Consider the following 25,942-nt stretch of genomic DNA (forward strand, 5'->3'; position numbering starts at 1 on the left):
GGTGCTGCACACAGGGATGCTCAGGGATTCACCCCAGAGCAGCAGGATGGCATCCAGACTGGCAGCTCTGCAAAAGCACTGCTGATGTGGGGATCCTGCTCTTTCCAAAGTTATTCCACCTGGTTCATGTCCTGAGGACCGAAGATTTGAGCCCTTCAGGGACCTGCAGTCTAATTTAAAATGCTTAAGTTACAATACCTAACGCTTTAAAGATATTTTCTGCCTATCAATGCATGATTAACTGAGTGTATGTACTCAAAGAAAAATGTAATATTTATTAAACACAGTTAATTTAGACATTTTGGCATTTGGTATGCAAAGATTATGCATTTTTCCCAGGAGTTATGTTAATTATTTCAGCATGATAAGTTTAATTTTAAAAGGGTTTTTCGTTGCTGAAGGGAGTGTTATATGTGCATGTGTACAAGGAGAACTTTAATTAAAATTTCTGTTCTCCATTGTTTCAGGAGTTTAAAATGCACTTTCTCCTCTGTGAGTCAAAAAGACTGCTTAAATTTACAGGGCTCAAAGAGTTAATGTATGAAAATGAAGACATTGAAGGTTATATTGCTGACAGTGCCATTGTGTTGGCAAAGGAAAAAGATGAAACACAGCCTCAATTTACTTCTCATGCTAAATAGTATTTTGTTCTGTATTGTTGGACGAAATCATTCCATATCTGGAGAATATGGAAAACATGGAAATCATGATGCTGCCTCTGCTGACCTTAATATAATTTTATTTTTAACTATTTCTTTCCCAGACCTCCTGAAAGGCTTGAAATAAAAACAACTCTGTTTTTCTGAGGAAGGTCTGAGAATTTTAAATATGATCCTCATTTTTCATGCCTGCTGCAACAGATAAAATATGGGAAGTTCTCCTAATGTTTGTCTGTACATCTGGACACTGGGAAACTGATGCTCTTAGACACACATTCCATGGGAAAATAGGATATGTTGAATAAGTTTGGAAAATATTAATCAGTTGGTACATTTAATTTGGCCATGGTATAGGAGATTCTTGCCAGTGTTAGAGAATTGATGAATAAACTGGGGTGGAGGGGGGTGGGGTGGGGAAAAAGGCAAGGGAAGAGTTTATGTCAAAGCTGTCCATTTCTTGGAGGTTCCTAACAGTTCTTCTGAAAACTTCTATGAATTTCAATGGAAAAGGAGAAGTCCTAAAAGAAAAGTAAATAAATTTCTTTCCTCTTAGCAGATGTTGTTTATAAGGCAGTTCTAGTAAAAATGCAACTGCTGCAAATCAGTACTTGTCTGATCAGAGGAGGCTCCGGCCATGGAGTAGAGCAGCCCTCCAGAGAACTCAGAGGGGACACCAAGGGTGGCTTCTCTCCTGGAAACCCGTGATCAAGAGGCCGTGATCATTCACTGGGAGACTTTCACTTGTGCCTGCACCGCCCTCTCCTGTTGAAATTCTCCCAGAAATGTCAGGAGGGAATAAATGCCTCTGCTGCTGCAGCTGTCACAGGCATCCTTTGGTGGTGCTCTTGACGGGGTTGTCACCTGTCTTGAAAGGATTTGTCAGCCAGATGTTATTTGGTGAACCAGTAGCCCTTAAATATCATGTGCATCAGCAATACAGGTCAGAGAACCACATCACTGGGAACTGCTCATCTGCTAACCACCATCTGCCAAAGCACCTCCTGTAACAACAAGAAAAGCAAATAAAGAAGAATATAAATGTTTTGATTCAGGAGTTGTATTTTCCTTAGAATGTTGATAGCAAGGGGTCAGTCTGTTAAGAAGGAAACTTTGGTCCCACTTCAACTCACTGCCTCAGTGAACCTTTGTTATTTTATTTCAAAATAAATGTTGCTATTTTTACCTTAAAAATAACAAATGTTACTGATTGAAAATGGTTTGCTAAGACAAATGTTCATCTGTAGCTATGGGAGCACTCTTGCTCCTTCTGTACAACACACACACATCTTTCTCTTGGGTGTTTGTGATCAATCTGTTTTTCTGCTATTTGTCAGTGGAAAGGCCCTGGCTCATTTCTTTCTAGTGAATCATATTTTGATTGTCTCATTTCCTACTGAAGTGAGTGAAGTTGATTTGGGCATATGCAGGCTGTAACTTCTACACATATCTCTGCTAAGCTGCAATGCATATTAATAAAATGTCTAAAATTGTCTTCTACTATGAACGTATTTAATGCACTAAAGCCTTCTAAATTAGTTCAGAATAAATGATAGGATTATCCACATTCAATAGTTCTTACCAGGTGGAGGCAACATGCCCTGGGCATTTGGGCCAGGGGACCAGCACTCCCGGGTGCATTGAGGAACAAGCTCACCTGGTGGGATGAAAGCAGCCCAAAGGGTCCCTTGACAGGCACTGTAAAGAATCCCTGAAACAGGGCTGATGTGCCTCACAGGCTGTGTGGAATAGTCTGGGTCTGAATATGGGGAGTGTGTCCCTGCACCCTGCTGGTAGATCACAGAGTCACAGAGTGTTTGGCAGGGACCTCTGCAGGGAACCTAATCCAAGTCCTCATCTCCCCATCTCCCCTGCCACCAGCTGGCAAGGAACATGAACAGAGGTGCTGAACAGCACATGAATGCAACAGAGACTGTGCCGTGTCCTGGCAGTGAGGGTAGTGGATTTAGAAGTAATAAAACTATAAACCTGTTGCATTGTTAGGCTCCCTCTTTGTCAATATTTAAATGATGCATTTGGCTAGTTTCTTGATTGGGTGTGTGTTTTAATGTTCATATTTGTGCTATCACTAATTGGAAGCAGAGCTGGAAGGTGCAGCCACTTCAGCCACTCAGATGTGAGTCTTTCTTTCCTTCAGGCTTTGGAAGTTGTCACCTTTCCTGAGAATGTATAGCTTGTCTTTGCTTTGGTGCTACTGTGAGTTAATCTGGAGTATTTACAGCTATTATAGTTGTTTGATAAACAGGTTCAGCCTCATAAGAGAGAAATCAGAAGAGCAGATTAATAGCACAGAGTCCTTTGTTTAACTTGGCAAGGCTCGTCACAAGCCATCAAAGGAAGCAGTCACTTTGTCAGCAGTATTGAATGGATGAATATTATAAACAAAGAGGTCACCAAGTCTTACAGTCTAGTTTTTCTAAGAATCAGAAGGGCTGCCAAACAGGACTAGAATATAGGTGTATTATATATTCAAAGCATATGGGGTTCATAACTACTGTTCCCTTTGGTATTGGTGAGTTTTCTGAAAATACAGGAAGGAAACAGGTTTTGAAGGAGCCCAGACATGACATGCAACCCATATGTTTTTCTGAACCATTTCTCTAAATTAATTCCATTGCTTCCCAAGTAGAGTTGATAACAGGATGTTGAAAACAAGAGTATTTCAGAACCAATTTTGAAAGGAGTTCCCAGTGGTCTGTTAGAGATGCAGGTATTCTGACAATAATTCCCCATTCCCAAGTGAGGTATTCACTTAAGGCTCTAGTTCAACAGAGGCTTTAAAAGTATGCTTGTGTTAATCTCTGTTGCTACAGTTTTGCCTGTGGTTAGCTCTAGTAGTGTGTTCTCAATTAAACATGTTTCTGATGTGTCCTCTGCAGAAATAAAGGGCTGACTTGAGGTTAGAGATAATTTCCTCTGAGTGGCTACTGAACTCTGTTCAGGCTGTACCTGTCTGCATCTATTTAGCACAAGGCAAGGTGGTGACTTACATCCTCCTATCAGGAATTGTTATAGAAAACAGCTGAAATCTTCCACTTGATTAATTCATAAGAGAGGAGTTGCAGGAGCTGTGCAAAAAGCCGGACTATAAAATGTAGTTTTGGGGTTACTGCTCTTTGTCAGCTGTTGCAGGAACAATGAGCATTGCAAGTGTCATAGGCATCTTTAATTATATATGGCCTACTTCCTGAAATATTCATAAGGAATGGAGATACAAAGTGACAGTTCTGGTTGGAAGGTATAAAGGTTATTCTCAAGTATCAACAAGGTGATTTCCCCTACCAGGTTCTCTATCTAGCAAAATAACTGAATTGCTGTGTTTACAGGAAAAAAATGTCAAAGCTCTTCTTTCACCCATGCATCTTCTTTCACCCATGCCTTCTTTGCCATCCCACAATAATGATTGGTGTAGATGTGTCTGAAAGTCCTGAGCACTTCAGGTGTGAAAAAATCCTGGCTCCTGATGAGGAGCCAGGGAGTGAAGACAGTGATTTATAGGACAACATAAACATTGCAGAATTCAGAAGCAAGTATACTCTTCAGTTTTAGGTTTGATGAGTCCTGTGAGCCCTGCAGGACTGGTGAGCCCCATAAACCATATGGTTAGCAAGTTGTGTGAATTGCAGTCTGAAACAAATGCAAAAACAGAAGAACTGGGTTTAGCACTTGGGTTTTTTACTGCCTGTGCTTACATTAGGATTGTGTTAGAAATAGGAGCACTAAACTTTTACAGCTGGCAACAGGTGGAGGAGGATGAACAGAAGGACTGTGTTCTGGATGTGCAAGATGCAGATTGTGGGACTTAAAGGTGCTGCTGTTTTAGCGGCATAACTCATTTAAGTGTGGCCCAGCAGTAACCCCCTAGGGGCAGCCATCAGTCATTTCTGCACACTTAACACTGCCACCAGCTCGGCGTGTGTCCCACTCCCAGCCTGTCACCCTGCCGGTCACACCTCTGTGCTGGAAGGGGAGGAAGGGCGAACCAAACTGCAGCGTCATCCATCTCTCAAAGGGGACTGCCTTTCACTGAATTTCGTTTCTCATCTCTTATGCAAGCAGGGAACAACCTCTCTGCTGTACCAGCCTGCACTGCACACGAGCTGTTCAGACATGGGAGCATTTACTTGAACCAGTGGTGCCCTGTCCCCTGCTGTCCCTGCAGGTTGCTAATGTGTTTTTCTGTCCCTGACACTGGCTCAGCTATATGTGTGCCTGCGGTGCTTCCTCCCTGTCTGCTCAGTTAAGTTGTTCGCTGCAGGTGCCCTTACTCACAGACACATTTAGCTGCAGTCATACCAAGCCTCATTTGGCCCTCTTGAATGGTATTTTGAGCCAATTAATGGGCATTTTTAGGAAAAGATCCCAAACTTAAGCCTTGCTTTGAGCAGATGCTCAGAAATTTACTTGTGGGATCCATGGTGTTTACTCATTCTAGTGGCTGCTGTTGTTTTACCAGCAAGTACCTTGGTACAGGTGGTGCTTTGGATGGTCTTATAGACCATTCCTTCCTCAGGGGTGACCCACCATGACCCAGCAGGACCCTGACCACTTTTGGTGCCTCCTACTAATTCACATGACCCTCCTAAAAGTGGGGTAAGGCAGTAGACCACTCTTGGCCTATGCTTGCCAGCACTACATACATGAATGGAACCACGTGGTCATTGCCTTCAGCCTTCTCTTATGGGAGGGACACAATTGCAATGCAGAAGTCATTCTGGAAAGATCCACAAACCACCTGTCTCCTGATGCCTGCTTCAGCAGAGCCTACAAGTCACTTACCTTTTTTTATTAAATATAAGATCAGAACTCAAAGGAAACAGTAGGAGCAGGATGAGCCATGCTAGTGTTCCTAGATCCCTAGGATGGAATGGAAAAATCCACTACAATACACCCAGATATCCAGGGAAGCATCTCCCCCAGCTGGGGCTCCATGTGAAGTGACTGTGGGAACAGAGGATGTCAGCCCAACTTGTGGGGGGTTTTAGCGCCAGGGTGTGCTGAGCTGTCCCTGCCCAGCACCATCACTCCAGCTGTGGAATTCTGGACACTGCAAAACCCATATTTTGAAATTGTCACAGGCTGGCATTTTGAGAGCTGCCTCCTCCCATGGCTTGGAAGAGCAGCTGATTCCCAGCAAGCCCCAGCACTGGGCAAATTGCTGCTTTCTACCCATTTGCAGCCCTTGGAGTTCTGTATGAGGTCAAATTGCTCAACTAGACAATTCCTCCTGCACCTCCCCCAGGCCTCATTTTAGGTAAGTCCTTGCTGGCATGAAGGGCTGCAGAAGTAGTCTCAGGAAAAGAATAATCATGGGTCCTGCCTGGCTGCATGGCATGGCACTTGGTTACAGCTCTTAATTAAAGCCTGAATGATAATGGGCCATAAGGGGGTTTTACTAGGCCTTTTGGGATTTTCAATATTTTTTTTATAACAAGGAAATTTTTTTTTTTTTTATAATAGGAAATAATTGCCAGTAGTCCACATCAACAAAGTCTGGAACAGATGATAGGGACAAGCTGCTGAATCTCTAATTTGTCCTTTATCTCAGCAGTGCTCCAGGCATCTGGTGATGGAGCAGTCAAGATATTAGGTGTTGTCTGATTAGCAAAACATAAAGGAATGCTGGGGATATATCCCAAATATCATTCTTCTGCCTGCTCTACGTGGCTTTAAGTATTTATGTGGATATAGAGTGACAATACATTTAAAATTGTTTTAAAAGGTATTAATTCTGTGAGTTACCATGAAAGTTCAGCTTGGAGTCTGGCTGTTTCATTTGTACAGATACATTTAAGATGAGGGAGGCTTATGTTATTTTCAGGTAAATGGGGTGCTCTGCTGTGGTTAGTATCAGGTAGTTTGACAAGGGATAAAGAACTTTTAATTTTGTGACCATAGCTGTGCTTCATAGAGAAGTTGGGATGAGTTGTGGAGCCAGAAAAAATTGTGATCCTTCTATATGCTTCTGCCGTGGTGAGTGTTTAACATTTATGCTGGTAAGTAAATCTCTCATGAAAAGCAGGCTTTAAAGGAAAAAGAAAGTCTAACTCTGCAGCCTCAGACCTGATAGCACTTTGGTTTTCATTATTATTTATCTGCAGGCACCATTCTCTGTAAGAGATCCCAGTTTCTCTCACACCTGGCGACACTGCACTGTCAAGAGTCTGTAGGATATGTGTGTTTTAAAAAATTATGTGTATTGAAGTTTTATGGTAAAAGCATCACATGTTTTATCTCAGATGTGTCAACCAAAGGGAAAAACATTAAAAAGAAGGAAGGAAGAAAAAATTACATCAGTGCTGAATAATTTTTGTACTCGATTGTTTCACAGTAAAATGTAGTACAGTGAGTGTGCGTAATTTACCTCTTCTTGTTGACTCCCTTTGCAGAACTGTATCTGAATCATTTCCTGTTAGTGAATAAAATCAAGAGGTTTTCGGGGTTGTTTAGTCTGGGCAACTGGGAGTTGGTGTAGCTAATGTGTTCCAGGAGGTTAACCACTGTGAACTCTCTTGTCTGAGCTGTTTCCCTTTTTCGGGTAGTTTTCTGCCCATACAGTTGCCTTTCAGGTAGCAAGTTATCAGCTGTCTCGCCTGTAATGTGAAAGAAATGAATCTGTGGCAATGTAAAATCTCAAAAACATGTATTGTCTGTCTCTGCTATAGCCAGGGAGGAGGGAAGGAGAGAGACTGCAATGATTTTTACTCCCAGAATAAAGACATTCATGCTTTATGTGCAGTAGTTTTTGAAAGCCTCATTTTGTATTCACATAAAATCATGGTAACAGGCAGGGTATTTATGTGTGATTCATATCTTTAACTCATGGGAATGTGCTTCCTCTGAGGCTTTTTAATGGAAATTTTTATTTACAGATAGAACCCAAAAATGAATAGGAATTTTAGGTGATGCCAACAATGGGGAGTTATTAATACAGACTCCTTCTGACCTCTGTGGTGCTCTTGCTGTGGAAGACTGGGTGCAGGCAGTGTGGCTTTATGCTTTCAGAGCCACCTGGAAGGGGTGATGACACAGTTTGCATTTGGCTCCTGGTGTCAGGATCCCCAGGTCGGAGGGTTTCTTCAGCAGAGCGGGTTCTGTGGCATCGAGTCGCCAATCACGCGCGGATGCCTGCAGGCGATTGCTGCTGGCAGTGCTTTCTTCAGCATTTGACCTGGGCGCTTTGCAACACCAGTGCTTCTTGTACTTCTTTTATTAGCTACATTTGTGAGCTTTTCATTGATTTCCCCCACCCCCCTTTCTTTTTTTTTTTTTCTTTTAACTGCAACTGATGTATTTGTAATTAATTATTTAGTGGGCATAGTATGACATAAAAGGGAATATTGTACAAATGATTATATTTTTCTCCTTTGTGTGGCTTTTTTCCCTGCTCTCTTGTGATCTCCCCACAGCTGATCTCATGGATGATGACAGTAACTGCTAATGGGCTTCCACTTGTCCGCAGTTATAGGTGTGCTACATTTCAGTCCCTGTATGGAGAATAAATTCTCAGCTTCCTTAATGGATATTTGGAGAGTATTTTTCATGTGTAACAGAAACACGCTAATGGATACCAAAAGCTAATTCCATTCTTGGGTTTCAAATTAATTTGTATAAAAGCTCTAGGTTTAATTCAGTTCAGAATGTAGTCTTAAATCAGTAAGAGGAAGAATGGTGAATATGGTGAATACTAGAAAGCTGATGTTCATTATATTAATGTTTAGAAAAGAAATGCATTCTTATTTGTCTTACACTTCACACTAACAGGATGGCTGCAAACCATGGAACTCCATTGTAAGTACCTTACAAACCATTTCTTTACAAATTTCTGTTTGACTTAAAACAGTGATCAACCTTTTTGCAGCATTTTAAAAATGCTACATAAACCCATCCAGTATTTTGTGGTAGGCAGTTTTAATTAGGCTCAAAGTGCACCCTAGATCTGTAGAACTAAATGAAGATGAAAGTCTCTTAAAAAAATTTTGTAATTTGTGTGTTTAACTAATACTGTACCAGCCTGAGAATCCAAAAGAAGCACTGACTGAATAATTTTATTTCTAAATACATGTAACTTGACAATGGCAGTTTTTAATGGCAAAGTTTCATTCTTTATGTATGCTGATATAATATGGGTATTTCACTTAGCTTAACAAAGGTTAATAAAAATATGCTGACAGTGATCTGTCTGTGTGTTTACTGAAATTTTCAGTTAGCTTCTGTACTAATTTCCACCCTGAAAAGCCAGAGAGGTCATTGGATTTGAATAATATATTGGGTTTTATTAACGGTTCTTTTATGAATTAGTTTCACATTTCCTGTGTAGGTCTTACATGCACCCAACAGGCAAAAGAAAACATGGGAAGTTGTGTGGCAAATGGCTGTCTCTGATCATTGCTTAGGTCTCGGTGGGTGGGTGAGGATGCGAGGTGGGACCATGCTGTCCATCACATGGGGCTGTGGCCATACCTGTTCCTGGCACCCCTGCCATCTCTGTTTGCTTCTTCCCACTTCAGAATGTGGATTGAAAATGGATGTCTACAGCTTAGACAGAGGCAGAATTTAATGCAGGAATTGAGCAGGTTGTCTGGGGGAAAGGGAGGAATGAGAAGAGACCCCAAAGCTGCTTGGTGCAACTGTCTTCTGTTGTTTTCCTTCTATAACTTCTGGCTAGGCTGGGAAAAAGGAGAGATCAATAGCCTTACTTCAGCTTTAAGAACCTTACCTGAATGTTTATTAATTAGAACTCCTCTAATACCATCTCTTTTCTCTGAACATCTTTGGACAGTAGTAAGGGAGATGCATCCTCACTCAAAATCTTGTTGTCTTGTGTGCTGTTTCTAAAATTTTGATTTAGCTGCCTTATTTGGGCTCTTGCAAAAAAACCTAAATGAAGAACATTTCAATTATGTCAAGTGTATTTCTGAGAAAAAGGTTAAAATTAGTCCATTTGAATGATTAAGAAATGTACCTAGTGATGGTTCTCCAGAACCAGAACATGATGTGTCCTTTGCTGGCTGTTCTGAGGGCTCTGCTCATCAGCTTTCCAGTGTTTACAGGACACATACAATTTTTTCTTGCAATTTAGACTATAAGTTCCTGAAAGCCAGGTTCCTGATTTAATCTGCAATGCCCCCTGTTAGAAGGCTGTTTGCAAAAAAGAATTACTAGTAACAGCAACTAGTTGTAGTGCAGTAGTGCTGTTTTCCAGTGCTGCCAGGTCATTCAGGTGACCTCCCATTACCTTGTAAGAGAATGTAAGAGAATAGTGCAGAAGGTAATCTCACACCTGAGGAGTTGTAGCTGTGCTAGTCACCAAAGATTAGGAACAGGCCTGCCCTTAATAGGCCACAGCTGTGTCCAATAAGACCAGTGCTGTAAAAGAGTGGGTTAGCTGGGTGAGAAGAGTTGATGTTAGTTGGCTGAGCTGTGGAGAAGGAGTCAGTGCTGTGGGGAGTTGACCATGAGAAATCACCAAGAAGGTATGGAACCTTTGCAATAAGATGACAACATTACCTCAGTTTCTCTGGCTATGAAGTTAATGTTACTTTGCTTTCTTATCAAGAAGAGATTCCTTCATGCTTGCAGCTTACTGTATAACAGTTTTCTATGGTCTTGCTACTTGTGGGTTGGTCTTTTTGAAAAGTCTGTAAAAAAAAACAAGTGGGCATGTGGTTCTAAATGAGCTTTTCCTTTCAGTGTTTGGGGGTTTTTTGCTTTTTGTTTGTTTGCTTTGGTTTTGGCTGTTTATTTGGGTTTTCTAGTGGTGTGGGGTTTTTTTGCTTGGTAAGTTTGTTGTTCAGAAATTGGCTTAAAAAGTAGGAAAACAGCAGACATGGGGGCAATGGTTTTTTTTTTTCCTTTTATTTATATAACCACTGCTTTCCAGTAATGTGTCATAAGATGTTTTTAGGAAGCAGTAAAGACTTCAGATTTTCACTCTTTTGCCTTGTTTATTTTCTCCAGGCTCATAGGATTCCCTGGGAATAGTTATAAATGCAGGTGTGAAGTTAGGTATATTGTTGAAAATATGCAGATGGGTGTTCATAGAGTCTCAGGGGAGCAGGCTTGCAATGCACAGAGCACTTCAGCAGCCAGAGTTTTACAGCAAACTGGTGACATTTTGGGTAAGGCTAATGGAATCACTTGCACAAACACAACATGTGCTTCAGGTGTGCTGGGGGTTAAGGACTATGGTGTTTTGCAAGGATGCATCAACAGGATTACATCAGTAAAGAGATAGAAAACATTATTTTTTCAAATGCTTATTCTTAGGTTTGTAAGATGAGATTTTATTCTTCCAGCCATGACATACTGTTGAGTTCCTGAGGTCTTAAAAGGATATGAGAAGTCAAAGTGCACTGAGTACTGCCATGTCCTACAGTTGTTTGCCAGCTTGTTCTCTAGCCCTCTTCATTTTCTATCATACTTTAACACAGCTCTAAATTTCTGGTACCTATGAGTCTGAGAGGTGGTGGAGCTTGAATTAGAGCTTTAAAGGTCAGTAGTTTTTTCACTGTCTACTGTAAATGCTCAGCAATTTAATGATAGGAGACTCTCTGGGGACTTGCGGGTGTGCTGCAGTTACCTGGAGCTAAATCCCTTTGTCACCTATGGAAAACACATGTTGTTGTTAACACTTAAGGAATGTGGTGTGTTTAAATTAGCTGTACAGGGGAGCTCAGTGCTCAGCACACTTGCAGGCTGTGGTCAGAATCAGCAGGTTTCCATGTGTGTCACCACAGAAATGTGCACTGTTGGGTTCTGGGGTGCCACAGCCTTTGGGGATCTGGCCTGACTGTAGTGCACCTCTGCTTGAGTCCAGCATTCCCACTACCTCCTGTGGTGGGAGTGGGCATGCCATGATTAGAGACATGCAGGAAAAGTCCCTGGGAGCTGGCATTTCATTCCTTAGTACCAAATTCCCAGGTAGCCCAGAAGGCCAGCGGCATCTTAACTTGTGTCAGGTGAAGTGTGGTCAGCAGGACAGCAGAAGTGGTTGGTCCCCTGTACTCAGCACTGATGAGGCCACACCTCAAATATTGGGTTTAGTTTAAGACCCTTCACTACAAGAAAGACATTGAGGTGCTGGAATGTGTCCAGAGAAGGGCAATGGAGCTGGTGAAGGGTCTGGAGCAGGAGTCTGCTGAGGAGGAGATGAGAGAGCTGGGATTGTTTAGCATGGAGAAAAAGAGGCTCAGGGGAGACCTATCAGTCTCTATGATCACTTGAAAGGTGGTGTAGTGAGGTGGAGGTCAATCTTTTCTCCCAAGTAACAAGGGGTAGGATGAGAGGAAGCAGCCTCAGGGGAAGGCTTATTTTAGGTATCAGGAAAGACTTCTTCACTGAAAGGGTTGCCAGGCATTGTAACCAGGGAAGTGGTGGTGTTGCCCTTCCTGAAAGTGTTCAAAAAACATGTGGATGTGGCACTTGAGGACATGGATTAATGGTTAACATGTTGGTGGTTGTAGGCTGACAATTGGACTTGATGACCTTAAAGGTCTTTTTTGTTTTTATGATTATATGATTCAACAATCTGTCCCCTCCTGCCTGGAGGAGTAGTTTTTTTTTACAGCACTTGTGGCAGATACTAGAAACTGATGCTTTGCAGTTCTAGAAGACATGGATTTTTTTCTGTTCTGCTTCAAACCGTGGGAAGGACCATGGGGTTTTTTTGTGTCATGGCCTTTGTTAGTCCCGAGGTGCAGTTTCAACAAAAAATGCATAAATGAGATGTCAATAGTTTCAACAGATGTTTTAAGCATGGAAATGGTGTATCAGCAGAGAGATCATAGAATCAGAGAATGGTTAGGTGGGGACCTTGGAAGGGGCCTTAAGGATCATCTAATTCCACATTCCCTGCTATGGGTGCCAGGGACACCTTCCATAACATCAGGTTTCTCAGAGACTCATCCAGCTTGGTGTTGAACGCTTCTGTGTGACCACTCATTTTTACTTATCAAAGTTAATGAAGCCACAATTTTAATTGCAGGTCAAAGGTGCAGGAGGGTTTTTTCATGTTGTCATTGGGAATTGTAACCACTGTGCTACCATATGTGGAAATCACTCAGCTGTTACTTTTATTTTGTTGACCATCTGGTCTGCTTCTGCTGGGGACCTCAAGCCTTGCAAGGTTACATTGAGGTACCTTCCATTTCAAACCACATTGCTGAAACCTGGAGCAGTAAGATGCTTAATGAATGGTTCACTCAAACCACTTCAGCAATGACAGACTGGCAATGGCATGTCGAAGTGATTGCTCTGTTAGTAGCAGCAAACATTTACAAAGTGTTCTTTTCGTTGTGGAAACTTGCATTGCTGACTTATAGAACAGGCTGGCCAGGTTTTTGTGCTCTGCAGACTGGATTAAATGGTAGAAGATTGCTCAAAGGTTACTCATTACCTTGTAATGTTACATGATGTTGGAAAATACTTTAAGGGTTAGATAAAATTGTCCTGTGGTCTTAAAGGCTGCAGGAATTATGGAAGAAAGAAGTAAACCAAATGAAATTTGATATAAGTCTTGTGTGTTTGGTGTAGAAGGCATTTTTAGTGTAAGGTGAATTGTTGTACTGTTCATCTTTCCAGAGGTATACATGGAATTTCTATAGAAAGGATAATGTTGATGCCAACAACATGTGCATTCACTAACCCATGTACTATGATCCTTGTTAAATATGCCTGAGGAATAGTGGGAATTCTTCTGTTTAGAAGTAGAGGCACTTATCCTCATCTGTTGTGTTTTCTCTGGAAGCCACAGTTGGGCTCTGCAGCATAATGTGGTTATCAGTATCACTGTACTGCCAGGACTAGAAATTAGTCTTGTGGTGTGCTTTAAATAGGACTTAATTCAAGTTTGAGGCAAGCTGTTGGTGTTTGCTTATAGTGAGAATGTTTTTGTTTTTAAATAAATGGAAGCAAATAAAAGAAAAAATAAGTAAACCATTTATGTCTTTGTGCTTGGAACTTGTTTTACAAAGACTGCTGTGATTTTAGAACAAAGCCATATAGAAAGCAAACGTACATTCAGCTTCAGTTAAACTTACCTTTTCCAACCACAGTAGGCATTAAAACAGAAGGAGTACTTATCATGAAATTTATGATATAGTCAAACCTTATGGAAATACTTTTTCTTCAGATACAATTAAAAAAATAAAAATCACAGAAGCAGGAGCTAAACATACCTCATCTGTCCAACATCTCTTGGAGGCAGGCTGTTAGAAGTAATGAGAATAATTCTTGCAAACAGCTCAGTCTCCTTCAGGCTATTTAAAAAGCCTTGGCTTTTCCTACACAGTCTTTATGTTTCGATATCCATTATGGGGTAGGATGCTTTTCTTCTCTTCACTGCCCTTGACTTGTGTGCTGTGGGTTTCTCTTCACAGCACACATCGTGCCAACGCATTCACACCATTCTTGTGGGGATCTCCATTGACAACCTCCCAGCTAAGTCATGCCGAAGCTGCCTCGACCAGACAGCTTATTTACCAGAAAGACATGGGGATCAGCTTGAGGTCTGCAGTTGTGTCTGCACTGCTGTGTGTGAGCAGCCGTGGAAAGGGGCCCCGTGCCAGCCTTGTCTCTTTTCTCTGTTGCTGTTCCGTGGGAGCACTGTGGGTGATGTAGGCAGAGTGTGGGGCTCCTTGCCTGCTCCAGCTGTCCCCTTGTATTCCATCCATCTTAAATGGGTGCCCCAAGACTTGAGTATTAGCAGACAGAACAGCACAGGATCCTCCCCAGAAGGATCTATGTCTTTCTTAAAGCAAAGACAGATGGGATTTGTGATTATCTGGAGCACAAGCTAAATTGTGTTCAAAGTGTCAGTGCAAAGAAACATAAACCTGCAGCTCAGGTAAGTTGAGATGTTGCCATTGAGACTAATCAAACAGCACAGCTCAGGGCTACATTAAACAGAACTGTCTTGAGATACCAAGTTCACTGATGTGGAAATGTGTGTTGAGAGATGTGCCTCAGAGGCTTGCATGTGGCAGAGGTGAGACAATGCAGTAAGCAGCTTTTGAAAAATAAAATTTCCAGTTCAGTTGCTGCAGTCCTATCTTTCTTATCGGGATGGCAACATGCCCCACTCACACCTCAGCATGGATAGAAACAGCAGCACTGCCAGTGGAGATGAGAGGGAGTGAAACTGAAATCCCAACACAGAAAGCAAAAGCGCAATAGAAAATGTTGTAAACTGCTGCTGTCCTGGAAATAACTGTGTAAAGCCACAGTTATGACAGTTATGTTACTTTGTCAATAGGAGTTCATGATACAGGATCACTTGTAAACGTTAGATTGAGTGCCTGCTTAAATAGCAAGGAGCTTGGAAACACTTCCATGTGCACATGTGTTCTTCCAACCTGCATGACAGTTGTAGGAATGTGAAGTCTCTCTGCCATGGAACTCTGCAGAGCATCATCCCCTACAGGTGAATTTTGAAGGTCAGTAAACATAGTTTCCATCAGTTCTGCTGGCGTAAGTAACTGTGATTTGATAAGACACTATTTTAAGATTTCTCCAAATTTAGTGGAAGCATTTTCTTGCAAAAAGGAACATGGGTTGTGATCTTGTGGTGTACTGGTGACAATCAAGGCAAAACTTTCAGTGCTGGAGACTTTCTGTACTGGGATGGCACCTCTGTTAAAGGTAGTGCCAGGATTTATCTTTTGTACATGATACCTGTGTGGAGGGAAGAAAAGAGCAAGCAACTGTGATGTCTTCAACCAGAAAACTGTTAAAGAAGCACCATTATGATAACAAGCCCACCATTATGTAGTAAAGCAGGCATCACACTTCTCTTTTTCCCAGCATACTTGTTTCTGAACAACTTGTCTGTTCCCATGTCACACTCTGTGAGAGATGTCATGGCATCAACTTCAGACTCACTGGGTTAGAGCTCACCTTATCTCCTTTCCTATGTTATAAATCTCATTTCTATGGGGATTCAGTTTTTTTGTTTTAACTGCTGGCACTTTAGGACGATTTGACAGGAGTATTTGTGAGATAAATGTTCCTCCTGCAGATAAGGATAAATGTAGGTGTGTTACGGAAATAACTAATAGTGAACACTGTAAAACAGTGGGGAACAAGTGAGGACAGATGGGTTTGTTTTTCCTTGGGGAATCTAAAATAAACTTGATCCGTCTTCTTTAAATCCTTACACTCAGCTGACAAAAATATAGGAAGTGATGTTTATTCATGTAATAGAAATATCTTTTAAAACAGTTTACATCGGCTAAGGAAATTTGGCAGGTCAGGGATTTATTTATGTATGTATATATGTAACTGGGTTTAAGGGAGGGCTGATTCTTCACTGTGCTCTCTCTGATAGTAACATAATCTGTTTTATTTTCATAGATGAATCCAAAATCTGTATTTGGCATTCTGTGTGTTCTGCAAAGGATATTTCTCTCTCAATTTAGGTCAGAGATTTTCAAAGGCATGTACAGCAGATAGGCACTTAATTTGCACTCATGTTGCTAGAATTTGACCAGTTTCTTCTTTCTTGCTTTTTGGCATTTTTCATGTCACAGTTTTTATTTCAATTGCATCTGCCTAGTATAAAGGTGTAGGCAAAAGAAGCACATGTCTGCCAGCTCTACTGCCTCTTGTACTCTTGATAGACTACTGCTTTACACATCGCTGTACCTTTTTTTTTGTTTTGTTTTTGTCTTGTTTTGTTTTTTGTTACTTGCCACGTGTCTGGATGCCCAGTAAGTAGGGTGAGCAGCAGCTCAGGCTGGAAAACTGGAAATCCAACAAGCCAGAGCCAGCAGCTGCTGGGCACTGGCTGCCAGTCTGAGAGGCTCCAGACACATCATGCTCCCTGCATCTGCGGCATGAATTGCTCCTGACCCACATGATAAATCTGACGCGTGTAATGCATGGCAGAGCTGTTGTGCATGTGTGGATCAGATACACAGAATACCAGAGACATTGCCATGATTTTGAATTTATGGTAGAACACAGACCAGCTATCACCTAAGTCTTCCTTGCTCTCTTTAGGATAGACTTTTCTTGTATTCGTGTAAGCGTTCATATCCAAAATTGCCATCAAAGCCCACATTGTAGTTAAATTTCTTAACCACACTTTTCCTTTGGGTGTGCTACTTGCAGAGATACCAAATTACTCACTCCAGTTTTATCTTTTTTTTTTTTTTGGCTATTTTAGTTTAAAAAATACTTTCTGTAGTTGTCCAGATTGTGCTTAGCCATCATGCCTGTCAGCAGTGTGCTGTGGCCATCAGCACTGTGCCTTGCCTGAGGGAGTGTTCATTTGGATGTACAACTTTGTCAGTATGGAACACATTCTGGGCCGGATGCGAGCTCCCAGCCCCAGGGCCACAGCAGATGTCTCAATTGCTTTGGACTGAAATTGGCTCATTATTGCCAGTGTCCTATTTAGACCCGTTAGAAATAAGCAGTAAAAGAGTAAATTGCTTGAACTCCATTGCAGTGAGGGTAAGTGAATTTTTTACAAATATTGGTGTTAGTAATGCATTGTTTAATAATTAATAATTTTGATGCACAAATAGACATTGCCTGGCAATAAGTGATTAAATGCTTTTCACATATGCTTACTTTGTCACAAAACACTTGATTAGCTGCCCCAGTCATGTGTCATTGTTACTAACCTGAGGATCATATATTGGCACATGGGAAAACACAAAGTATTTTCAGTGAGAACCAAAGCTTCTCATCTAACTAGATGCTGTACCTGTGTATTTATGGTGCAAAATGCTTCAAGTATATCTGTGATGTCTTCAAAAATAATAAGTCAAGAATTTGACAGGCACTGTTGTTTAAGAAAAAGGAAAATAGATGCATTTAAAGGCATAGAATGTACAGATTTGCATAAACATATACAGGTACTACCCAAGTTAACACTGGCTCTTGCCTAGAGCATGAGGAGCACAGTGCAGAGGAGCTCCCTGGTTGCACTTGCTGCCAGTGGCCAAGCCCCCTCACTGCAGACCAGGTTTGCTGTGTGGTTGGTCTCTGGTGGCTTCTGATATGCTGAGCACCACTTGTACATCACAAAGGATTTAAGGGGAAATTGCTATTCCCATCCATTGAATGAACTGAGTGTCCAGTGGCCTTTCTGTGAGGCCAATACATCAATAACCTGGGTCACTGTCCCCTTCTGTGTGAGGGACTGGGACAGCTCACCTTGGGCTGGACCTCTGGCCATCCCAGCATCCTTGCCAGAGTCCATCCCAGGGAGTACAGCACTGGCTTTGATGGTAGTACCCACCCTGGAGCCAGTCACTAGGCACAGGCTGCCTGTCCTTCTGTCCTTCCTTGGAAACCTGCCTGCTGTCCTGCCTGCAGCCTCAGGGATGCTTGGACAGATCTCCTGGAGTGGTCAAACTTCAAGCAAAGGTTTTTGTTAACTCACTGCAGAATACTGCTGGAGTCCTTTTCCTGTGGGTGAGATGGAAATGATAGAAAAATAGCCCTGTCACATCATATTCCTGTATTTCTGCTTCAAATTGAACACAAAATAAAGGGTTAACAGTGAAGAAGGCTATGGTTGCTTTTGGAAATCCAGCTAACAAAGACACAAACTGCATTTGCTTACATTATTGTTTAATATACAAAGGTTCAATTTTCTGTGTCCTTAGCCTGAAACCCAATAATAGGCTAAATCTGATTTGGACTGAACATGTTGTCTCCAGTTTATTTGTCCATTAAAGTTTACAGATAAATTGATCTTTCTGTAATGGTTTTAGTGTAAGAGATAGCCTATAAATCACTATTTTAATGGAAACAAATACAATATTGATGCTAGGTTCTTACAAGTAAAGCAATGGAAGATAATTATCACGGTTTATTAATAAACCAAAACAAACAAGGATCTGGTGTACTATCCAAGAAACTTGATTTCTTTTGTTTAATCAGATGTTGTAAATATGTTTTCATCATTGTTTTATAATAAGGTTTTGTATTTCTGAAATAGTTTTCCCTTTGATGTATTCATCAAACTAGCCAATATACAGATTGAAAAAGGCAGCATAGGAGTAATTTTGACTTTTGTGCCCAAGTTCAGAAAATGACATCACTTTTTAAAGATACATTTGAGTCTAAAGTAACAAGGTGTCTGGCTTGGAGCAGACTGTCCTGGGTAATGGAGGGACCTCAGTGATGCCTGGGAGGGCAGGGGGGCTCCCCATCCACAGTGAGCCCAGGCAAAAGGAGCAGCATTATAAAAAGAGTGACTCAGACCCCATAAGGCACTTCTTGTCTTTCTGCCCTGGGGGGTTCCAGTGCCTTAACTGAGTTTCACCCTCACAGATATATAATGTGTGGAATATCAAAGCCTTTATTATAAAGGACCACATAAGTCAGTGGGTTTTGTTTCTGTCATGTCAATGCTGGTACATCAGATTCTAGCTCCACTGCTCAGTTTTACAAATGCTTTGCAGCAACCACCTTGTTCTCTGAAAGTATCAGGAATTTTCTCATGATTCTTCATGTTACCCAAGTGTACCAGAAAGGCTTGTCCCCTCTCAGAAACAGGCGTACATCTGCTTGCCTATGTCTGAACATAATATAATAAGATAATTTTAAAGATAATTTTAATCTGCTGTTTTCTGAAATAGCCCCTTTATGTTCCTTGTAAAAAAACCTTGATAATAGCTTTTTGAGGAAGCCTGCATAACCAAAGAAAAAGATGTTTAATAAGTTCCATCTTTATACAATAGCTGTTGAATTAAGCTATTTTCAACCTTTGTGGAAGTTACTCAGAATTTCTGTTTTGTTAAATGCAGTTCAAAATTCCTGTTTGTCTTGACTGCATATCCCCAGTGTTGTACTTTGACCAACCTACACTGGTGTGTTGTAGTACACAAATTATTTAAAAATGGGGTTTGTACCCACAGCCACACATAAATCCGCACAGACATCAGAGAAATATCAGGCCCTGTTTCTTCTGCATCAAACTACATAGCGTCCCTCATTAACTGAAATTGCTGGTTTTCCTCTTCTGTCTTTGCTTTTCTGAGCTCATGTAGCTTTCAGCCTCTCATTTACAGATGTACTCTGTGTGTGGAAAAAGGAAGGTAGGAACTTACACTGGTAAATCTAAATGAAGCTGTTAAAGCTTGAAAGAAAAGATGACTTTGGAAGGGGATAGAATCCTTAAGTTTCCACCACTGCTATAAATGAATTACGAAGATGATGCTTAAAAGTCATGAAAGAAAGAAAGCAACCAGGGCAGTCACTGTGGGTCTGGAGCTGGTGTCCATCCCCGTCCCCACCAGCAGCTCTCTCTGCTGGGTGCTGGTGCTTACAGGGACACTGGACTTGGAGTGATGACCAATGCTGCACACTGGCACAACCCTCTGCCCCGGATACCCACCCTTGCCCGGTCATTCCCTGTAGCTGGGTGGGTTGCAGGTTTAGGTTTCAAGGCTGCTAAAATGCATAGGAAAAATTTAAAAAGCAGCCCCTCACTTTTTGCTTCCTCTCTCTTCCCCCAACTTCATATGGTGTGGGATGTCCCTCTGGTCAGCTGGGGACAGCTGTCCTGGCTGTGTCTCCTCCCAACTCCTTGTGCACCCCCGGCCCCCTCCCGGGTGGGGTGAGAGGCAGAACAGGTCTTGACTCTGCATAAGCCCTGCTCATTGATAGCTAAAACATCCCCGAGTTATCCACATCATTTCTGGCACAAATCAAAATAATTAACTCTATCCCTGCCAAAAACCGCCATAGGGTGGTTATGGGTTTTAATGCCGTGGCACAAAACAAATAGTTTGTTTTCTTAAGGCACTCCAGAAGTAAGTTTCAAGATTTGGATACTGGGAAAGGGCATCTCCTTGCTTTTTTAACCTCCGTTTTTGGACTGAAGTTCTTTAATTTCTTATTAGTGTCCAAACTCAGCAGGTCTTTAACAGTGTTTGGTTACACTGCAAGACCTCCATTTCTGAATTACAGCTGGTTTTTTTCAGTGACATTAATACATCAATGGGTTGTAGCAAAGCTGCCTGGCAAGGGTGAGACACTTTGTACGCCTCTTTGCAAAGTTTATGATGTTCTGGTTTAAGTCCCTTGAAAACTAAAAGCTTTTGAGAAATGTTGAAATGTCCATTCCTTTCTTTTGTACCCTGCACACAAATCAGCCACCCTAAGATAAAACTGGAGTCTAAGGAATCATAATGTAATCTTCTCTTGAGATGGCAATCTGCTTCAGCAAGTCCTTCAAATGTCTCTTGCAGGAGCTGCTAACCTTCTCTGAATGACATATTAAAGAACAATAGAGCCAGCCACGAGGCCTCTGGAGGTGCTGCAACTGTGAGGTCAATTAATTGTCACTTAGGATGATATATCTGAATTCACCATTAGTTTCTCAGCCTGCAAGGGACTGGGGGCAGGCATGCTTGCCTTGTACACGGCTTAAAGGCCTTGATGTCCTTGATGCTGAAGCAAAGATGAAGGGCAGTATCACACAGCCAGCTTTATAAGCAGAGTCTCTCATTGATTTAAGGAACTTTGTGCTTCTTTCCTGATGGTGAGAGACCTGTGTGAGTGCCTGGACATGGTGCTGTGCAGGCAAGCAGCGCTCTGGTGTCCTGACCATTTAGCCAGGTGATGGGCTGCAAGCTATTAATTCAGGATCCAACTGGAGATGGGCATTTGCCCCATTTTCCTTAGCAAGTGTTTAGAAACACAAAAATCTGAACAAATAAGGTTGTTCTCAGGGATTTCTCAATGCTGGTTAATGCCTAAAGATGGTTAAAAAGCTCTTCTCAGAGACACAGGCTCATATATAATAAGCTGGGGGCTAAGTGATTTTTTTCCCCACAAGAAAAGCACAATTCATTAGGTCCACAGAGCACAGGGGTGAACCTGCACTGTCTCATAGCTTATCTCCCTAGATTGCTTCTGGGTTCTGTCTCTAGACAGAGAGTGACTATTCCATATGTATTGTTCTTCTTCCAAGCTGCCTGACTGACCCCTCTGGCTTCCTTTGATGAAAGAGTTGGAGCGCAGCCTGGGTACAGGCCCCAGGGCTGCTGCCAGCTGTACCCCTGGGCTCTGGCTCCCTCCTTTCTGTGCTGTGCCACCACCTTTCCCTGCAGTTCTTGAAGCATCCAGGTCCAGGCTGAGCCTTGCTGACTTCCCTGGTAAATGCAGCAGAGGAAAAGTAGACATTACTGTGATTTTGGAGACTCCTGTGCAGTATTGAGATGCAGTATCCAGTCAGCTGTGTCCCCCAAAGGTTCATCCATCTGACTACTTGCTATGCAGAAGGAACCTGAAAGAAGTTTTAGTTTTACTCACCTGTTTGATTTCTGCAGAATGCTGGGACATTGATGTTGGAGTAACAGCTCTGGCAGTTTTGGTGACTACTGAGAGCATTTTTAACTGCTGTATTTTCAATACTTGTAATGTCTTAATATCACAGTGTATGTATATTGAAGAAAAGTCTTTTGAGGTGCAGAAAAATAGAGAAGGATCTAGGAGCCATCTGCTTGTTGCAAGTCAATCAGTTATTTTTAACATTATTTTGGAGTAGATGTTGAATATCTAGTACAGAAGGGGATTGCAATGGTGATTCACTGAAATATAACTTACAATAGGCATTGCAGAGGAATTCACAGTCCATTGTCCATGGTGTGTGTCAGCAGTGGTGGGTACTGCAGCCCGTGGCAGCTCCAAGAGGCTGCTGGGCACCAGCAGCATCAGATCAGCCATCCCTTAGGGTTTCCTCTCCTTGCTGCCTAACCAGAGGCCAGCAGCTCAGCCAGCTTTCTCTGACACAGAAATACTTCCAGGCTTCAAAACTGCCACTAGCAGTTTGTTGTCACACACTTGTGTCATCTGCTGCTGCAGCCTTCAGAGGTGAGTTAGACTGGGGAGAGCCAGAAAACAAAACATCTGCTTCACTAGCTAGTGAGTGAACGGCTCATGGTGGAGCTGTGCCAGGTACATCTATTGTTTTCTACCCCCAGAAGTGCTGAGGCTGCTCAGTTACCCTCCAGGTCAGGAGGAGAAAAACTGGCTTAACAGCCACTGATGCCTTGTTGCCCCAGGGAGGCTATGACACCAGGGATGCCACCCATCAGGCAGGAGGTCATGCTTGTGTCCCCAGCACCACACAACCGTCTCTGACTGTGAGACTTGTTCTGGTTGTCCCATGAAACAGGCAGTGGATTGTGATTTTGTCAGTGTTGATGCAAAATGATATTTTGAGACATTTGGCAAGAGTTAAGTGGCACTTGTGAAGTATCAAAATGAAAGATGAGAAACCTTTGGGTTTTTATTTTTTAAAAAAAGTGGTGAAATGGAGCAGTTGGAGTTCCCTAAAATATTTTGCAATGTAACACATATCAAATATTTACCAGATTTTTTTTAAATTCAAGTGGAAGTTGTGAATCCTTCTAATGCTTCTGAAACTGCATGTTTGACAAATAAACCCTTCATCCAAAAACTTCACTTGACCATCTTGTTAACACTGTAGTATGTTTGCACTGCTAACAAAATCATCCCACTCACTAATCCTGATGCTTGCACCCTGCCATTTTCTAAAGTGGCAGCTCAGTCAGTTTGAGAGGGGAGCAGAAGTGAAGATAGTTGAAGTTACATCTGCAGCAAGGATAGAGCTGCGCAAAACCAAATCCAGGCTAGAGCTCTGCAAAAATTGGCTGTCCTACCAGCTTGTTATTCTCCAGAAGTCTTAGGGCATCTGAATCTGCTTGCTGAACCATTTTGGCTGAATATAAAATAAAAGTAATAATTTTGCATTGGTTGAAACATTTCCTTTCAACATTTTCAAAACAAGATCAAGTTGAATTCTTATTTTGAAAATACAATTTTAATGGAATTAATGTGAGTTTAAACAGAAGCCAAGTCAACACCCCGAGATAAATTTCTGTAAGTGAAAGATACCCATCCTTGCTCCTTGACTGGGGAATCTGAAGGATTATTACTGTCTCAGTGGGACATCTGATGGCAGCCTATCCCTCTCTGGTGTAGTGATGCTGGTGTTGCCACAGCTGCTCCTTATCAGTGTGGACAGGTGGGGCAGGTGTCATTTGTGGGCCCTGGGGAAGGGTCAAACAAACCCCAAGCCAGTAGCTGGACCAGAGCTTGTATTTTCAGTCAGCATACTTACAATTTCTTGGGAAACTTGAGGGATCTTCCAATTTATTGAGGAAACATAAGGGCTGAGAGTGCCCAGACAACCTGGGCAAGCCTCTGTAGTGGTGGTGTCACCCAGGTGCTCAAGAGGAAAAGGTTTGAAGAGGTTCCACCACAAAAGGTGCCCTCAGGAGAAGTTCTGATTTAGAAGGGCCTTTCTCTCCCTGGAGCCAGACTGGGCAGGGGGAGCTGCATCTGATGGTGTCTTCCTGCATTTTGCAGCTTTTTCCCCTGTATCTTATTGTAGCCCTAGTGCTGCTGCAGCATTCAGAGTTGGAAACAAACGCACCAGCCTCCCGAGCCCTGTTCCTGGGTACTCCTGCCGTTCCCAGGGAGTGGGATCACTCTCTCCAGATGTGATCATATCCATTAATCCCATGTTTAGAGCCAGTCATCTTTCCTTAATGTCATTCTTTCTGATCACATCTCTCCAGATGTGATCATATCCATTAATCCCATGTTTAGAGGCCAATCATCTTTCCCTAATGTCATTCTTTCTGCAGATGTTTCTCCGTGCTTTTCCATAGTGGTTTCAGCCAGGCCACAGCACAACAAGGAGTCAAAAAAAATTCCATTTTTGAGTAGTAGGAGCATTTAAAATTCAAATGCAAGCAGACATGATATGGGAAAGCTTTTTTTATGCCACACCGCACTGAAATTTTTGTGGTGTTTGCCCAGACAGGATCGTAATTCAAGGAAACAGATGGGACCTGTACTGAGTGCAGGATTCTCTCCAGCCACTGTTGCCAGCCACCAACCAGTCTCCCTTTGCCCTCAGCTTGCAAAACAGGTACAGGTTCAGTTGCAACTACCCCAGCAAACCTTTGCACTGGAATTAAAAAATTTGCTAAGGAGCTGAACGAACTTTCCCCCAGTCTCCATGTTAGGAATAATGGGAATACCATGGTAACAGCTTTCCCTTGCAAGAAGGAAGTGATATTTTGATGGGGGCTGCTATAAAAGATGGAAACAAAACTGATACAAGTGCTGTGATTTTGAAATTAACTTAGTAAATTATAGATAAATCTTCTCTGGAATGCATTGTATAGTTATCTGTCTTCCACATATTTTATCCTTTTAGAGATTTTTATAATAGGAATGAAAAGATCAGGATGCACGGGACAAATAAAACAGGAAAAGGAATAATAAAAAATAATAGTTGATAATTTTCATCGACAGAATGACAAGATTTAAGGATTCTGCAAAAGACACTGAGATTGTTAAAAAGAAATTAAGATCAACCCAATCTTACTGTAATCCCTAGCTATTGTAAATCTCTTGCAGGTTGAGAAAATAGATGACAAAGTCTCTTCACAGATAAGAAAAGCTTATTTGAAAACAAAGAATACAGACAAATCATGGACATTAAAGATTTTTAATTATTCTGGTACCAACTAAAGAAAAAAACTGAGAAAAAAATTAAAAGAGGTTTATTTTCTGTAGAAACAGTGAAGGACTGTTTCCCTACATAATTTGAATAAAAATCCTGCAGAGGCTAGTGAAGACATCATTGAAGGAAGTAACAAAGCTCCAGTTACTAATGGTTCCTCACTGTTCTGGCACAGACTTCTCATTCTCATTCTGGGCTACTGAGCTCTTTTACCATCTGAAATTCTTCCCTCACAGTTGTGGGCTTAGGACTATGCACTTTGCAGTTGGAAGGACTGCAGAGTGGGGACATGTCACTGGATCGCATGGTGACAGTTCTCGGGGTGTATGAAGTCAGGCTCACAAAGCTGTGTCCAGTTTTGGTGCAAGTGCCAAATTGTTGCCCGATTGATAAATGACACAAAACTCGGATAAGTTTTGTGGGTGCTTTATTAAGGGCCCGGGGAGCTGGGGGACTAGCGTCCCGAGCCCGAGCCCCCAATTTCACGTATGGGTGCTTCCCTCTTATACATGCGATTCATAACAAAGTTTCCAAGAAACAGTTCCCCTTGCCTAGTCACAGACCCCTTGTGATACATTCCTTGGTTCACAAACAAGATCATTAATCTTCTGCTTATCTTATTCTAAGAGCATTGTACGCTGCCTCCAGACAGGTTAGCATTCTTACTTTCCTACACTAGTTTAAATATTTATTAAATCCCTAAGACTACCTGCTAGGTTACACACAAAACCCAACACAC

The 25,942-nt window shown here is 41.9% G+C and overlaps 1 protein-coding gene across 1 annotated transcript in view; it reads left to right on the forward strand.

Moving 5' to 3' along the window:
• SH3RF3 (SH3 domain containing ring finger 3) overlaps window positions 1–25,942 on the forward strand; it is a 244,185-nt gene that overhangs the window by 17,719 nt on the left and 200,524 nt on the right. The window contains exon 2 of the mRNA XM_058800212.1: window positions 5,586–5,614. Coding sequence (XP_058656195.1) covers window positions 5,586–5,614 — 29 coding nt within the window. The remainder of the gene's footprint in view (window positions 1–5,585; window positions 5,615–25,942) is intronic.

Source organism: Ammospiza caudacuta, chromosome 2 (genome assembly GCF_027887145.1).
Source record: "Ammospiza caudacuta isolate bAmmCau1 chromosome 2, bAmmCau1.pri, whole genome shotgun sequence".
Taxonomy (NCBI): Eukaryota; Metazoa; Chordata; class Aves; order Passeriformes; family Passerellidae; genus Ammospiza; species Ammospiza caudacuta.